The sequence below is a fragment of the Scyliorhinus torazame genome, chromosome 16 (genome assembly GCF_047496885.1).
Source record: "Scyliorhinus torazame isolate Kashiwa2021f chromosome 16, sScyTor2.1, whole genome shotgun sequence".
Classification (NCBI taxonomy): Eukaryota; Metazoa; Chordata; class Chondrichthyes; order Carcharhiniformes; family Scyliorhinidae; genus Scyliorhinus; species Scyliorhinus torazame.
In genome coordinates, this window is record NC_092722.1 from 148,495,891 (window position 1) to 148,513,016 (window position 17,126).

General features: G+C 45.8%; 1 protein-coding gene across 1 annotated transcript; it reads left to right on the plus strand.

Moving 5' to 3' along the window:
* The first annotated feature begins 1,538 nt into the window (after positions 1-1,538).
* On the plus strand, positions 1,539-13,925 carry clrn3 (clarin 3). Its single transcript, XM_072479201.1, has 3 exons — positions 1,539-1,933; positions 8,861-9,043; positions 11,821-13,925. The coding sequence occupies exons 1-3, from the start codon at positions 1,702-1,704 to the stop codon at positions 12,096-12,098; spliced, it is 693 nt and encodes a 230-aa protein (XP_072335302.1). The 5' UTR covers positions 1,539-1,701; the 3' UTR covers positions 12,099-13,925.
* The last annotated feature ends 3,201 nt before the right edge of the window (positions 13,926-17,126 follow it).

Below are 17,126 nucleotides of genomic sequence, written 5' to 3' on the forward strand. Positions count from 1 at the left end.
CAGAGAAAATGGCATAAAACGAGCAGCGATTCTCCGTTTGGTGGGGTGCTAGCATGCCAGCAGCGTAGAGCACCCGTCTCTAGCTGCCAATACGGCTGGAGAATTGCCGGGCCCGTGGCCTGCAGCGGATGCGTCATGCTACATGGCAGAGGCCGGTCGACCTGGCCCGCAAAATAGTGTCCCCCTTTGGCTGGCCCGCGCACCCCAGACCACCCCTCCCCCAGAGTGCCCCATTCCCTGGTAAAGTTCCCCCCTACTCGTGGATTGGCCCTCCCCCGACTGTGGCGGCGCTTGACTGTATCCGCATCCGTCAAGCCAAGTTCCCGACGGATGAGACCACACGCGACCGACACCATCGAGAACTCGGCCAGTCGGGTGCGGAGAATCGGGGTCGGACCTCAGGCAATGTCCTGATGCCATTGTTACGTCGCGCGGCGTACTCTGCGAGTACGTCGCTTTGGAGGGGGCTGAGCATCGTGAAAGTGGCGCTGCCTCCGATTCGGTCGGGCACTTTGCCTCTCCGGCCAATCGCCGAATGCCAATTTCGACGTCGGCGACTGGAAAATCCAGCCCCATGGATTCTGTGTTGGCATCAACCCTTGGGGCGGGATTCTTGATTGGGCGGAGAATCCCTGTTTGCGACCGAATTGGGGACGGCACCTGTTTTTGGATGCTCCGCCACCTCCAAAGCAGCGTTATCGAGGAGTACGCCACACGCTGTTGGGACGGCCTCAGGATGTTACCAGAAGGCCCTCCCCCGATGGGCCGAGTTCCCAACAGGGCGGTTAACTTGTGCTCTCAGTGTTCGTGAACCCGGCGTGGCGGCGACTGTGTCCAGAGTCGCCGCAGTCGGGGAGGAGACGCGCCACTGACCGGGGGGGGGGGTTTGGTGAGGACTGGGGGGACTAGTGGGGGGGTGCCCCGGGGGTGGCGAGGGGGTGTCCAGGGGGACACTATCTGGCAGGTCGGGTCCGTGCACGGCCAGAGCCATGTTTGTATGGCGTGACCGCTGCAGGTTGTTGTCGTCCGCATGTGCGGCCACAGATCCGGCATTTCTCCGGCTGTTTATTACGTGAAGGCCGTGTGTTTTACGTGGCGGGGCTGCTAGCCCCTCATCGATCGGAGGATGGGTGCAGGGGCCTCACCGATTTGGCATTGGAGAACTAGACACTTCCTCCGGACATAGCCTCGAAATCTAGCCTTTAGTCTCAGAAAAGAAGAATCCCACCCATGTTTTTCTTGTAAGTTTCAGCGACTTTATATTAGTTAATCGGAAATAAACCAATTATGTGAGCAGGAAAAGTATGAAAAGCTCAAGATCTAACTGATTTTTTTTCAGTGCAGTAGTTCTGATTTAAAAAGTATGCATAGCATTAAAAGATGAGAGGAGATATCAAACATCTCTCTTCTGTATTTCACTGTTAATAAGTAAAACTATGGCAACCATTTGCTTCTGGGCAAAGTCCAATCATTGCAGCACTTTATTGCTGTTGTTCTCAATACAAGGTCCAGTATTTTTCTCCCACTTCCGGAAAAGTGCAAAATTCAAACAGCAAGCCTGACTGCTGAGTTGGACTGCAGACATAAACGGAGGACACTTGTTCTTTTTAACTAAAATTTGTGAGAGCAAACATTTGAATTTAAACGCGTTTTGTTTGAAAATTATTTTGTACGCAGCTGAGACAATAGTAACTCAAGGAAATGCCGGCTCGAAGGAAAAAAATAATGTTTATGGCAGGATTTTCAGTCAGTCTGGGAACGTGCATGTTAATATCCGCAATATTAGCAACGGATTCTTGGATCGACACTGTGGTAAATTGCGAGAATAAAAGTGGCGATGCAGTTGGAGAAATGAACCTTAAGTATGGGTTATTTGATGGTTTGCGTGAAAAATCTGGTTGTCCAATCCTCATAGGTGATGAGACCATCAAAGGTAATTGCTGCTTTTCTTTTTAATACAACACCGTGTAAGGATTTACAAGAGAATTTAAACTTTCAGGATCATAGAATCATATAGCACAGCATGAAGCCATTTGGCCCATCATGTCTCTGCTATCTCTTTGAAAGGCTCCATTCCCTGGTCTTTCCCCATGAAACTGCAAATTAATTTCTTCAAAATATTTATCCCTGATAGTGGAAGTATGTTACAAATCTATGATAACATGATCAGGGGCTGGTTTAGCACAGGGCTAAATAGCTGGCTTTTAAAGCAGACCAAGACAGGCCAGCAGCACGGTTCAATTCCCGTACCAGCCTCCCCCAACAGGCGCCGGAATGTGGCGAATAGAGGCTTTTCACAGTAACTTCATTTGAAGCCTACTTGTGACAATAAGCGATTTTCATTTCATCTGGACCATTTTGAAATAGTCAAGTTTAGTCTACAATGAACTGCTTAACATTTTGATCTGTTTGCCCTTTTTAATAAATGGTGACATTAATATGCAATAAGATTTATTTTCTGTGCATAGGCAGTGACATAATCTGTTCCCTCTGCACTTGCAGAACAAATTGTGCTGAATTTGTGTCGACCATAATGGCGGCCAGAAAATGGGATGGTGAGGCCACGACACTGCGCCCCCACATTAATATTAATTCCTCTCCCACTGCCAAAACTGCTGCTGGCCATTCCTTAGCCACAGTAAACGCCAACAAGGGGGTGAAGTCCTGTCTTCTGTTCCATTTTCCTGCTGCCCATCCAGTTACTACCACTTACCAGGTTCGTCGGGTCAGAAGTGGTGATGGGCCTGATATAGCAAAGATAATGGCTCTAATGTGCATAAATCCAGGGAAACGGTGTACTAGGGGCTTCCTCCTTCTCTCTGTGGACTTTTTACTGGGCCTTGGTCTCAATTGATGCCTTTGGTGCACTTCTGCTCCTTTAAATGTCCTGACATCTCCTCTGCTGTTGCAATGGCCTGGGATTTTTCACCCTGGAAACAGCTGACTCTAACTTGGAGGTGGAAATCTGCTGGGAGACCACCCTGAATATGGATGATTCTAATTTTGGAAAATGAGAAAGATTCCACCCACCAGTATTTCATACTTTGGTAAGAAAACCCACATTGTACTTCAGATTTACCCAAGAACCTACTTTATCTCTATGTGAAAGTACAAGTCTTTCTGACACTATTTTCTGCAACACATGATTGTCTGATAACAATTGAATTCTCCTTGAGAAAGCATCAATAGGATCCCCTTGCTTCAACGTGGGTTATATTATCCTCAATAACATATTTTACAGCTATGCATTGAATCAACTGGCCACCAATCCTTGATTTCATAGAACAACGATGGAATAAACATGTTGCTTGTAGCTTTTTGTTTCTCGTTTTTTAATGATTTACTGGACAAGTCATCTTAAAAAAAACCGCACCCCCAACGTCTAATTCAATTGAATTGGATTTAAGATTTTCTTTTAGTCATCAAGTTTTCTGTTTTATAACTGGTTGTAAAGAATTAATTATAGTTCCAATAAAGTAGTTTTGGTTTAGTTATTTAGCCAATATTGGAGCAGGAATATGCATCGCACGGCTGTTTCAAAATCCGAGATAGACGGAATTGGTTTGATTTATATTGTTAAATAAGACCCTTTTAACAGCAGACCAAATAAACCAAATGCACAAAAGAATAGTTATCTCAAGGTAGCAGTTGCATTATTCCAGTAAAGATTATTAGAAGCTGAACATTTTTTTGTACTTGTTCTTCAGACAAGTTGACTGAGTATTTAGACAAGTTGAGTGAGTGGACAAATGCATGGCAGATGCCGTATAGAGTGGATATGAAATGAAAATCGCTTATTGTCACAAGTAGGCTTCAAATGAAGTTACTGTGAAAAGCCCCTAGTCGCCACATTCCGGTGCCTGTTCAGGGAGGCTGGTATGGGAATTGAACCCGGGCTGCTGGCCTGCCTTGATCTGTTTTAAAAGCCAGCTCTTTAGCCCTGTGCTAAACCAGCCCCTATATATACAGAGCCCCTACATATATCACATATATAGGATATATGTGAACTTATCCACTTTGAATGGAGAAACAGAAAGGGTAAATATTATCTAAATGGTGATAGATTGGAAAATGTTTTTGGTAGCTGGCTCCTTTTCGGAGGGTTATGTAACCCCATCACCTGACAGGTATTGAGCGTGTGAACCTTGGTGCAGAGTACGGGCTTTTGCAACCAGAGAAGATCATCGAGCTACTTGGGATAACATGGTGAAGGAATCTGTGTAAATACTGTTCAAAAATAAATCATTGTAATTCCTTATACATACTGACTGGTGGTCGCCAATCTTTCCTTTACCACGTTGGCATTGAGGTAAACTTAATTGCAGCACGGAATTCGAACAGAGCGTTGTTAAAAACTGCAAAGTGAATCAGATCATTTAAAGCCTGGGGAACCAACTACTGAGAATTGTGTTTAATATATCGAACAGCTGCAGTGTTTTTAAGGGCTAATGGAATAGAAGGGGAGTTTAGAAAGAAAGTAATTTCACTTACCATGAGCAGGAAGCAGACTTATAATTTGATTCATAGTTTAACATCTCCGGGGTTCCTGATACTAAGTCATTTGCAGAGCTCGCGGAACTACCAAAGGGGCATTATCACCCAAAAGGCTTGATGACACTGCAAAGATACAGGTTTAACTCAACAGAAAGGGCCAGAAGCTGGACCATCACAGCATTGTTGGCCAGACTAAAGCAGATTACAGAGTACTGTGGATCAGCTTTAAATGATATGTTAAGAGATCGACCAGTATGAGGCGTGAATAGCGTAGCTATACAAAATAAACTGTTGGCTGAGTCCAATTTGACTTTCAAGAAGGCGTTGGAAATGGTGACAGCAATTGAAAAAGCTGAAAAGGGTGCCCAAGAATTACAAGGCGAACAAAAATTTGAAGTCCACCAGTTACGGTAGGAAACCATGAGTGGAAATGGTGCCAGAAGCGACGGCGTGGGATCAGGTTCAGGCAATGAAGTGAGTACAGAAGTGGGAAGAATCACTAATACCAAAGATTTAAGCAACCTAGAAGTAACACAGAGTGCTTTCGATGTGAGGGAAGCCACTTCCCATAAGTATGTATCGTGGTGCATATCTTTTGCAGCCACAATAGGTCCTAGAGCCAGTCATGATAACATTGCAAAAGACTTTTATAAATATCATTTGTAAATAAACCATCATAATTTGTAATACATACTGACTGGCGGTTACCAATCCTTCCTTTGTTACAATGTTAATGTGCAAAGGGACCTGGTTGTCCTTGTATACCATTCACTAAAAGCAAGCAAGCAGATTCAACAAGAAGTTAGGAAGGAAAATGGAATGTTGGCCTTCATTGCAAGAGGACTTGAGTATCAGAGGAAGGATGTCTTACTGCAAATTTACAGGGTTTTGATGAGGCCATACCTGTGTGCAGCTTTGGTCTGCTTAGCTAAGAAAGGATATTCTTACCATAGAGGGAGTGCAGCAAAGATTCACCATTCTGGGGCGTCATTCTCCGACCCCCCGCCGGGCCGGAGAATGGCCGTTGGCCGCCGTGAATCCCGCCCCCGCCGAAGTCTCCGGTACCGGAGATTGGGCGGGGGCGGGAATCGGGCCGCGCCGGTTGGCGGGACCCCCCGCTCAATTCTCTGGCCCGGATGGGCCGAAGTCCCGCCCAGAAATTGCCTGTCCCGCCGGCGTAAATCACAGCTGGTATTTACCGGCGGGACCAGGTGGCGTGGGCGGGCTCCAGGGTCCTGGGGGGGCGCGGGGCGATCTGACCCCGGGGGTGCCCCCACGGTGGCCTGGCCCGCGATCGGGGCCCACCGATCCGCGGGCGGGCCTGTGCCATGGGGCCAATCTTTCCATTCCGCCTCCGCCACGGCCTCCACCATGGCGGAGGCGGAAGAGACTCTCCCCACTGCGCATGCGAGGGAAACTGTCGGCGCCCGCTGACGCTCCTGCGCATGCGCCGCATTTCCGCGCCAGCTGGCGGGGCAACAAACGCCATTTCCACCAGCTGGCGGGGCAACAAACACCATTTTCGCCAGCTGGCGGGGCGGAAATCCCTCCGGCGCCAGCCTAGCCCCTCAATGTTGGGGCTCGTCCCCCAAAGATGCGGAGCATTCCGCACCTTTGGGCCGGCGCGATGCCCGTCTGATTGGCGCCGTTTGTGGCGCCAGTCGGCGGACATCGTGCCGTTGGGGGAGAATTTCACCCCTGATTCCTGGGATGGCGGGATTGTCATAAGAGTGTAGATTGGGCCACCTGGAACTATATTAACTGGAATTCAGATGAACGGGAGGGGATTTGATTGAAACGTATAAAGTTCTGGTAGGGTTGGGAAGACAGGATGCAGGGATATTTTTTTCTTCTGACTGAGGGGCCTAGAAGAGGGGGTAGGCCATTTAGGACTGAGATGAGGAGAAACCTCTTCAGTCAGAGGTGGTGAACAATCGGGTCGACAAGCATCCATCCACAGCCGAATGGGATGGGCTACCAGAATACATGACGGGTTATCCCCCTCCCCCGATAAATGAATGGAGGGACATCCTAACACAGGAGCTCCAAATGCTCAAAGACACCATTAAACTCAAAATGATGGCGGCAGTGAAAGTGGCAGTAGCGGAGTGGCACCTGGAGACACAGGAGGCGACGACCAAAGAGCTGGAGAAAGCAGCGCCCAAGCAGAGCGACAGGATAGCCTCACTGGAGATGGCAAGATTGGTGGCGGCGCAAGGGACTCGAAGAGAGAAGGTAAAGGACCAGGAGAATCGGTTGTGCCGCCAAAACCTTTGCATTGTGGGCCTACCGGAGGATACCAAGGGCAGGAACCCTATGGAGTACTTGGCAAAGATGCTGGACGGACTTGTTGCAGGGAAAAGCTTTGCCAAGCCCCCAGAAGTAGGCGCAGCCCACAGGTCACACCGGCCCAAGTTCAGAGAGCAATCGCGAGCCATCATCGCAAAACTGCACCGGTAACAAGACTGGGAAAAGATCCTGAACTGGGTAAGACACATACGGTCCTGTAAGTGGGAGGGACACTCGATCAGTGTGTACCTGGACATTGGGAATCCTTGTGTACCTGGACATTGGGGCAGACCAGGCAAAGCAGCCCTTTACAAGAACAATGTATGGTTCGAGGTGCTGTAGCCCGCAAATTCTAGGTGACTTTCCAGGGTAGGGAGTACTACTTCATCGCACCAGCTGAAGCACAAGCACAGGCTGGGAAGGCCATGACACCAGCAGTGAACCAGAACTCTAGTTTCATCGGTTAAAAAAAAGAGACATGGGGCTTATTTGCCTCAAGTTCGATCTGACAATGAGTCTCAGAAAGGAGGGGGTGAGAGCAGTGGGATGCAGAAGGGGGTGAGGAGTGGAAGAGAGGGAAGAGAAACGCAACGATTGAAGGACGGTATGGATCGATCCCGATGGGGGGGGAGGGGCCACCACATTAGTGGATGAGCTAGCACAAGGAAGTACGAGCGAGGGGAACGCCGCGGCACAACTTCCGATGGGGAGAGAGTGCCCGGCAGTGGTGGTGGGGAGAATGAGGGGGGAGGGCAGAAAACATTAGATGGGAGAAAATGAGGGGTGAAAATAGAGGTGGGACAGCTGTGGGGGGGAAAGCCCACTGGTGGGAGGGGTGTGTGGACAGGCGCAGGGGGGGTAGTCAAGGTGTGAGGGTGCAGGGGTAGAAGGCTGACTACTACAGCTCACACACAGTGACAACGGAAACAAGGGCACTGAAAATAGCCATTTTGTAGTGTCCCAAAACAAAGGGAAACCCCAAAGTGCTGAGGCCCATCCACATGATATACGCAATACTTGCAGCATCTTGGATGGCCCCCAATCAAAGGGAAACCCTGGAGTGCAGTGGCGCATCCACAAGGCATATATGGTTAACCCGGGGGGAACAGAAACTCCCCCCATAATGGCCTGGTGAAAAGATCCAGAGTCTTCGCCCATCTGAAAAGCCAGAAAAATAGTCTTCCTCCAGGAGGGAGAACCTGAGGGAGAAGAAACAACTGCGGATAAGAAAGAACTGGGTGGGACAGACTTACCAATCTGCTACGGGATCTGTTTGTAGCCAGCAACCAGTAAGGGGGGGAGGGTTGGAGGGGAGACACAAATGAGCCACGGCTCAAAGAGAAAAAGGAAGGGGGGGAGGAGGGGGTGAAGGCACGCAAAGAAAATGAGAGGGACAAGAGACAAAGCCGCAGGGGACTAGTCCGAAGCAAGGTGAAGCCCAAACTACCTGAGGGAGGAGCAGTGCTCCGAAAGCTAGTGACATCGAAACAAACCTGTTGGACTTTAACCTGGTGTTGTAAAACTTCTTACTGTGCTCAGCCCAGTCCAACGCCGGCATCTCCGCATCATAAACTGTAAATAGATACTTGCAATACGTATTCTGGCCACAGTGGAGAGCATAACAGATGTATGCCGACTAAGGGGGGGCGGGGGGGGGGGCGAAGGCTGCAACAGCAGGGAAAACAATTGCCTGTAAATATGGGTGTTTTTTGTTTTCCTTTTTTTTGGCGCGGTTTTGTAATGTGTAACTTATGAATTGTGAAATCTAACCCAGTAAAAACACTTTTTAAGAAGGAAATAGATTGTGAGATGCTAAGGGTGGCAAGCAGTATGGGCAGAGGGTACGGGAGTATGGTGTACAGGTGGAGGATCAGCCATGATCAAAGTGAATGGTAGAGCAGGCTTGAAGGGCTAAGTGGCTTATGCCTGCTCCTATTTTCTATGTTTCCATGTTTCAACACCTTCAAGCTAATTGTAAATGTGTAGATTTTCTTAAAAATTACATAAAAGGGGGGATTTGTTTCATGGCTTTTGTACCTCAACATCCTGACTCTTATTGTGTGCTTTTTACTTTCAGTTTTGGAATGTTTTGAAAATGCAGGTGCTGCAAGAGTTATCCACATCCTAGTTATCCTCTTCCTCGTTTTTGGGCTGTTGTTTACGCTTCTAAGTGCTGTAGTCACCCTCTACAATACCATCAGTAATCCATACGAGAACATCTGCGGGCCTGTCAGTATTTACACATGTAGCTCCATAAGTTGTAAGTAAGAATGAATGAATTGGTCGTTGAATGAAATCTGATTTTTATTTCAAACAGTATTTGAATGATGTTTGTTTTTAAATTTGTAAAACTGCGAGGAGAGGACACCTTATCCCAGGAGTGATGATTCTGTCTAATAGGCATCTTTTACGTTAAAACAAACTTTAACATGAAAGAAAATAGCTTTACAATGGTCAGTTAAATGGTTCTTAAACATAAGGAAAAACTTGAACTCACTATCTATACCTGCTACTAACTCCAATTAAGCAACCCAATGCAGTTCAAAGTTAACAAAACAAGTTTACTTTCTCAACTGTGCAGACCTTTGGATGGAGTTGCTTCCGAGAGCAGAACCTCCACCAACCTCACCACCCTGGCGGCGGAAAATGACCCACCATTGGTTGGTGGCGAGATCATCTGGCCCTTCTGCTGTCGATGGGATTTCCCATTGCATCAACCTCCACCACAGGGAAACCCACAATAGGGATTCGCCAGTGGGACTTGGAGATTCTGCTGCCAAGAATCACCGGAAAATTCTCGACTTTGTGCGCAAGTCTCTGGAGTGGGACTTGTTGAACCCGCGGCCATGAGAGCTCTACTCATATCTCCGTTGGTAGACCTGATCTTCAATCCAAGTTGCACCATTGTGTTATAAGTGATCTATAAGGATATTACAAAAAAGATTGTCTAACAACTTTCCAGTTGCACTGACCTCTCTTTCGTGCCCTACTTTGAAACTGAGGAAAAGACTGGAGGATCAATGTATGAGGTCAAAGTCTTTCATAGTTATCATAGAATTTACATGCAGAAGGAAGCCATTCGGCCCATTGAGTCTGCACTGGCTCTTGGAAACAGCACCATACTTAAGCCCACACCTCCACCATATCCCCGTAACCCTGTAACCCCAGCTAACCTTTTTTGGACACTAAGGGCAATTTATCATTGGCAATCCACCTAACCTGCACATCTTTGGGCTGTGGGAGGAAACCGGAGCACCTGAGGGAAACCCACGCAGACACGGGGAGAACAGAGAGATCTTGGGGACTATGTTCATACATCTTTGAAAGTTGCCACTCAAATGGATAGAGCTGTGAAGAAGGCCTATGGTGTGCTAGCGTTCATTAACAGAGGCATTGAATTTAAGAGCCATGAGGTGATGATGCAAACCTTGGTAAGGCCACATTTGGAGTACTATGTACAGTCCTGATCGCCTCATTTTAGGAAGGATGTGGAAGCTTTGGAAAAGGTGCAAAGGAAATTTACCAGGATGTTGCCTGGAATGGAGAGTAGGTCTTACGAGGAAAGGCTGAGGGTGCTAGGCCTTTTCTCATTAGAACGGAGAAGGATGAGGGGCGACTTGATAGAGGTTTATAAGATGATCAGGGGAATAGATAGAGTAGACAGAGACTTTTTCCCCGGGTGGAACAAACCATTACAAGGGGACATAAATTTAAGATGAATGGTGGAAGATATAGAGGGGATGTCAGAGGTAGGTTCTTTACCCAGAGAGTAGTGGGGGCATGGAATGCACTGCGTGTGGAAGTAGTTGAGTCGGAAACATTAGGGACCTTCAAGCAGCTATTGGATAGGTATATGGATTACGGTAGAATGATATAGTGTAGATTAATTTGTTTTTAAGGGCAGCACGGTAGCATTGTGGATAGCACAATTGCTTCACAGCTCCGGGGTCCCGAGTTCGATTCCGGCTTGGGTTGCTGTCTGTGCGGAGTCTGCATGTCCTCCCTGTGTGTGCGTGGGTTTCCTCCGGGTGCTCCGGTTTCCTCCCACGGTCCAAGGATGTGCAGGTTGAGTGGATTGGCCATGATAAATTGCCCTTAGTGTCCAAAATTGCCCTTAGTGTTGGGTGGAGGTGTTGACCTTGGGTAGGGTGCTCTTTCCAAGAGCCGGTGCAGACTCAATGGGCCGAATGGCCTCCTTCTGCACTAAATTCAATGATAATCAATGATTAATCTCGGACAAAGTTTCTGCACAACATCGTGGGCCGAAGGGCCTGTTCTGTGCTGTATTTTTCTATGTTCTATGTTCTATATTCCGCACAGACAGGGACCCAAGTCGGAAATCGAACTTGGGACCCTGGAGCTGTGAAGCAACTGTGCTAGCCACTGTGCTACATGCTGCCCACGTTTCATTCTAATCCTGGAATCTGAATTAAGTAGTTCAGCTGAAATACAAATACATTATTGTTAAGTGAATATAATGCCATTTTGAAGGAATTTTCTTCCCTCGTACCTCGATTTAAATTTCCTTTTCCCAGTGTGTTTTGATAAAATTGCAATGGGAAGCAAAAAAATGAGAGAGCAATTTATTCCGAGAACTCAACCAATCAGCTAACTAACCAACAACAGCAATATTTGTTTCCTGATTTTTCATCTTTGTGTGAAGTGCTTGGACTCTGCTCTGAAACTGTATCTGATAAAATTAAGACTATTTTCCATTCTTTACTGCAGACCACAATCTGTCTTTTCAGCCAAGAGTGGTGGCAAAACTTGGGTTTTACATTTTCCAGTCAATGGCACTGGCTGTTTGAAAAATCTAATCTAATAAAATGGAAAGCGAAAAAAATTACAGGGAAATATGTTTTTAAAATGTAACTTTTCAAAGGTTGGTCGGATCAATTAAAATCTGAGTTTCATTGTCAATATTGTTAATAGATGGATCATTATATCTGAAATTGCACAAAAGATGAAGCAACTTATAAACCTTGTATTGTTAATTATATCAATCTGAAATACTGAGGGAGAATTTCTTTCTTTCAGGTGTTTCAACATTTCTGGCAATGGTCCTGTTTGCAGTGAATACAACAGTGAACAATTTATCCACAGTATTGATGAGAAATTCAATTAAAGAGGGCCTGGTTACATTCAACCTTAAGACTGACAGTTATGAGTATTCATTTTGGCTTATCTTGCTGTCCTTGGCTCTTAATATTACCACAATTGGAATTGTCTATGCCTATCAACATGCAAATTATACCAGGGAAAGGGAACAGAATAGGCCAACGGAAAATGCACCCAGGGATGTTTTGATGTATTAGTTCTGGATTATAGTTGAACATTTGGTGACTGATGTAAAGGCAAAAATTGAAAAACTAATGTGATAGAGATTATTGGAATGCCAAGTAATCTGGTAGAATTCATACTGACTTTGTGATTGTGACAAGGTAGATTTCCAGTGGTAATATCAAAATTATTATTCCTTCAGTTCAACATATTGTCTAAGCATAGCACAATTGCTGTAACTATCTGCCACCCAGCATTGACAACAGAGACCCAAAATGGAATGGAACATTCTGCAAAAACATCAGAGATTGAGAGTAATTTCCAGAAGTTGAGGCAATGATTAAAAATTGTACAGACCTTAATACCAGGATTTGTGATTTTCTATTCCCACCAGAATGGGTCTGAAATTATTTGTGAACACAGCTTTATGACATTAGGACAGTTCCATTGTCTTCCTGATGGAGGAAGACCCTAGAATGGGAATCCATACCGAACCTGGAAAGGGGTGGGGAGGAGGGGCAGGTGGGGGTGCATGACATTGGACTTGATTTTGTGGTTGGCGGCAATTCAGTGGTGCTCGTCGCTGCCCTTGTTGAAAGCTCTCCACAAAGTCTAGCGATCTCTATGACAGGCCTGGTTTTCCCTTTTCCCAATGAGAGTATAAATCTGGCACTAAGTCAAGGGACCTCCTGTTGTCAACACCAGTTCTGTCAGAAAGGAGGGTAGCAGCTAATGACATTAAACTATTCTCACAGGGAAACACCAATTAAGTTAGTTAAAAGCACTGAATCCCTTCACTTTTCACTTACTTATTTCAGATAGACAAATGAATGATGATGATTGGAATAAGATAGAGACTAAAATATCATTACTAAACTTAAAAAAAATACATTTATTTACATATGTAATTTTTATATCATAATCAAGACATTTGACATTGCACTAGTATAAAATTAGCTTTTTGGGTCAGCGAGAGTGTTTAGCAATAATTGCAATATGTCATTAAAAATCCAGTTACACCCAATTCAAGAAGATGTAACTTTGTCAAAGGTTTTTATAGTGAGATTAACAGCTTAAAAGTGGAAGATCTCCCCACTTCAATGATTCTAATTGTTTGCAGAGGGGGGTGGAATCTTCAATCCCCTCTAGAAGCGCTGACAGCAACTTCTGGATTTCTGCATTATTCTGCACATGTGCTGACTCCAGGAGTTGGTGTCAGTTTCAATAGAGTCATGGACGTTGAATGCTGACAGCTTTACCATCATTACTGCTGCAAAATCAATACCTTTCTAATCCTCCTGCATTTTTACATGTACATGCCCATTGAGGTTGAAGCACTATGTCTATATTCTAGTCTACTCTGGGTGTGCAAGCAAAATGTAATGGGATGATAACCCCACGTAAAAGATCTTATCCCCCTTTTCTTCTGCTTTATGCCAGGCTGCAAAGCATAGAAACTCAACCCCATCAGATCTCCTTTATAGGTTTGTATTTATTGCTGCATGGTCATCATTCTCCATGCAAAAGTCTGAGAACACGCACCAACAGATTCAAAAACAGCTTCAACCCGCTGTTACCAGACTCTTGAATGGCCCTCTTATAGACTGAACTGATCTCTCGTTGAATTTTTTCTACAGTTGTAGTACCATATTCCGTATGCTTCTCCCGATGTCTAAGTCTATATATTTACATTGTGTATTTATCGCATGTCCTATGTTTTTCATGTGTGGAGCGACCTGCCTGGATTGAACGCAGAACAATATTTTCCACTGTACCTCGGTAAACATGACAAATCTAAAATTTAAAGTTATACCAAGGATTACATGGCTATTCAAATAAACAATAACTGAGAGATGCTGATATCACGGTATTTGTTTGCAACTCATTTACTTACTATGAGGAGAGGACATGGTGCAGTGGGAATGTCACTGGACTAGTAATCTGGAAGCCTAGGCTAGTTCTTCAGGAACAAGCATTCAAATCCCACCATGGCAGCTGGTGGAAATTAATAATAATAATAATAATACTCTTTATTGTCACAAGTAGGCTTGTTGCAATGAAGTAGGGGCGGCACATGGCACAGTGGTTAGAACTGGGACTGCGGCACTGAGGACCCGGGTTCGAATCCCAGCCCTGGGTCATTGTCCGTGTGGAGTTTGCACATTCTCCCCCCGCCCTGCCTGCGTAGGTTTCATACCCACAACCCAAAGATGTGCAGACTAGGTGGATTGGCCATGCTAAATTGCCCCTTAATTGGAAAAAGAAATAATTGGGGACTCTAATTTTTTTTAAAAACACTGCAATGAAGTTACTGTGAAAAGCCCTAGTCGCCACATTCTGGCGCCTGTTTGGGTAAATTCAATTAATAAATTTGAAGTTAAAGGTTAGTCTCATGGCGACCACAAAGTATTTGTCGATTCATTGTAAAAACCCATCTGGTTCACCAAAGTGAAGGAAACTGCCATCCTTAACTGGCCTGGCCTATATGTGACTCGAGACCCACAACAATGTGGTGGATTCTTGTGCCCTCAGAAATGGCACAGCAAGCCACTCAGTTGCATTAAATTGCTACAGAGCCCAAAAAGAATGAAACTGGATGGACCACTCGACATTGATCCAGGCACCGGAACCAATATGATACACGCAGCCCTGCAAAGCCCTCTGGAGCCTTGTTCTTTTATTGGGAGAGCTGTCCACCAGAATAATCAAGCAGCGGAAAATGCTGGAAAACTCAGCAAGTCCGGCAGTCTCTCTGGAGTGAGAAACAGAATTAACTTTCCAAGTCCAATATGACACTTCTTCAGAACACGGGAGTCAAGCAACAGCTTGACACAGTCATACTCACAGAATCATACCTTACAGACAATGTCCCAGACACCACCATCACCATTCCTGGGTATGTCCTGTCCCACTGGCAGGACAGAATCACCTGAGGTAACAACACAGTGGATACAGTCATGGGGGAGTTTCCCTGAGAGTTCTCAACATCGACTCTGCACTCTTTGAAGTCTCATAGCATTAGGCCAAGAATTGGCAGAAAACCTCCTGCTGTTACCATGTAACACCTGCCCCCCCTCCCCCTCAGCTGATAGATCAGTACTTGTTGAAATCACTTAACGGAAGCACTGAGGGTGGCAAGGGCACAGAATGGCTTAGTAGCTCCTCTACTAAGAGAGATGGCTGAGTCCTAAAGGATATGGCTGTTAGATTAGGTCTGGGGCAGGTTGTGAGGGAACTAACAAGGGAAAAACATACTTGACCTCATCCTCACCAATCTACTTGTCGCAAATGCATCTCTCTATGACAGTGTAAGCAGAAGTGATCACTGCACAGTCCTTGTGGAGACAAATATACTGTCTTCACATCGGGGATATCCTCCAGCATGCTGTGTGGCTAAATCGGAAAGATATTTTGAACAGCTCAAACTGGGCACCCATGAGGTGCTGTGGGCCATCAACGAAGAGTACAGAAGGACTTGCGAAGCAGCAGCAGGCGTACCTAAAAACAAGGTGTCAACCGGAGAAGCAATGGACTACTTGCATACCAAACAGCGGAAGCAGCATGTGATACATGGAGCCAAGTGATCCTACAAGTAACGGATCAGAGCTGAGCTCTGCACTGCTGCTACATCCAGTCATGAATGATGATGGAAAGTTGAAACTACCTGGAGATCCACTGTACCTCGGTAAACGTGACAATAAATCTAAAATTTAAAGTTATACCAAGGATTACATGGCTATTCAAATAGACAATAACTGAGGTCCACAAATTTCCTCATTCTCAATGATGGGAGAATCCAGCATATCAATGCAAAACACAAGGCTGATACATTTGCTACAATCTTCAGCCAGAAGTGTTAAGTAGATGATTCATCCTGGCCACCTCCAGAGGTCAATGCCAGTGGATTCACTCCATGTGACATCAATAAATGTTTTCAGGCACTGGTTATTGCAAAGGCTATGGGCCTTCACAGTATTCCAGCAACAGTACTGAAGACTTGTTCTACAGAACTAGCCATGCCCAAGGCCAAGTTATTGCAGTACAGCTACAACACCGGTATCTACTCAGCAATATGGATAATTTCTCAGATATGTTCTGTCCAAAAAGCAGGAAAAAATCCAACCCAGTCAATTATTTCCCCACCATTCTACCCTCGATCACCAGCAAAGTGATGAGAAGTGCCATCAACAGCACTTACTCAACAAAAACCCGCTCACTGACACTCAGTTTGGGTTCCACCAGGGACACTCGGCTGACTTCAGTAAAGCCTTGGTCCACACATGGACAAAAAAACCTGAACTCATGAGGTGAGATAAGAGTGGCAGCCCTTAACATCATGGCAGCATTTGACTGAACATTACATCAAGGAGCCAGAGTACAAGTGGTCAATGGGAATCGGGGGGTGGGGGGAATTCTCCACTGGGTGGAGTCTTCCTGGCATAAAGGAAGGTGGTTGTTGGAGGGCAATCATCTCAGTCCCAGGACATCACTGTAGGAGTTTCACAGAGTAGTGTCTTCAGTCCAACCACCTTCAGCTGTTTTATCAATGCTTCATAAGGTCAGAAGTGGGGATATTTGCGGATGATTGCACATTGTTCTGTTCCATTCAGGACTCTTCAAATACTGAGGCAGTCCATATGCAGCAAGACCTGGACAATTAAGGCTTGGGCTGATAAGTGGCAGCTCCAACAACACTCAAGAATCTCAACACCATCCAGGAAAAGATAGCCTGCACCCCATTCACCACAATAAACATTTACCCCTTCCTCCACCAATGCACAGTGGCAGCAGTGTTTACTAACTACAAGATGCACTGCAGCAATGTGCCAATGCTCATTCGACAGCATCCACCAAACCCATGATTCTACCACTTATCGTGACAATGGCAGCAGAAGCATGGGAACACCACCTCCAAGTTACCCTCCAAGTCACACCCCATTCTGACTTGGAAATATATTGTCGTTCCTTCACTGTCGGTGGGCCAAAATCCCAGAACCCCTTCCCGAACACTGTCAGTGGGTACCTCAGAGACTGCAGCAGTTCAAGAAGGAAGCTCACCTCCA

Excerpts from the sequence above, each read along its gene's own strand:
- clrn3 (XM_072479201.1), top strand. The coding sequence starts at position 1,702 with ATGCCGGCTCGAAGGAAAAAAATAATGTTTATGGCAGGATTTTCAGTC. Across the intron at positions 1,934-8,860 it reads AGGTGATGAGACCATCAAAG|TTTTGGAATGTTTTGAAAAT; the intron begins GTAATTGCTGCT and ends TTTTACTTTCAG. Across the intron at positions 9,044-11,820 it reads CACATGTAGCTCCATAAGTT|GTGTTTCAACATTTCTGGCA; the intron begins GTAAGTAAGAAT and ends TCTTTCTTTCAG.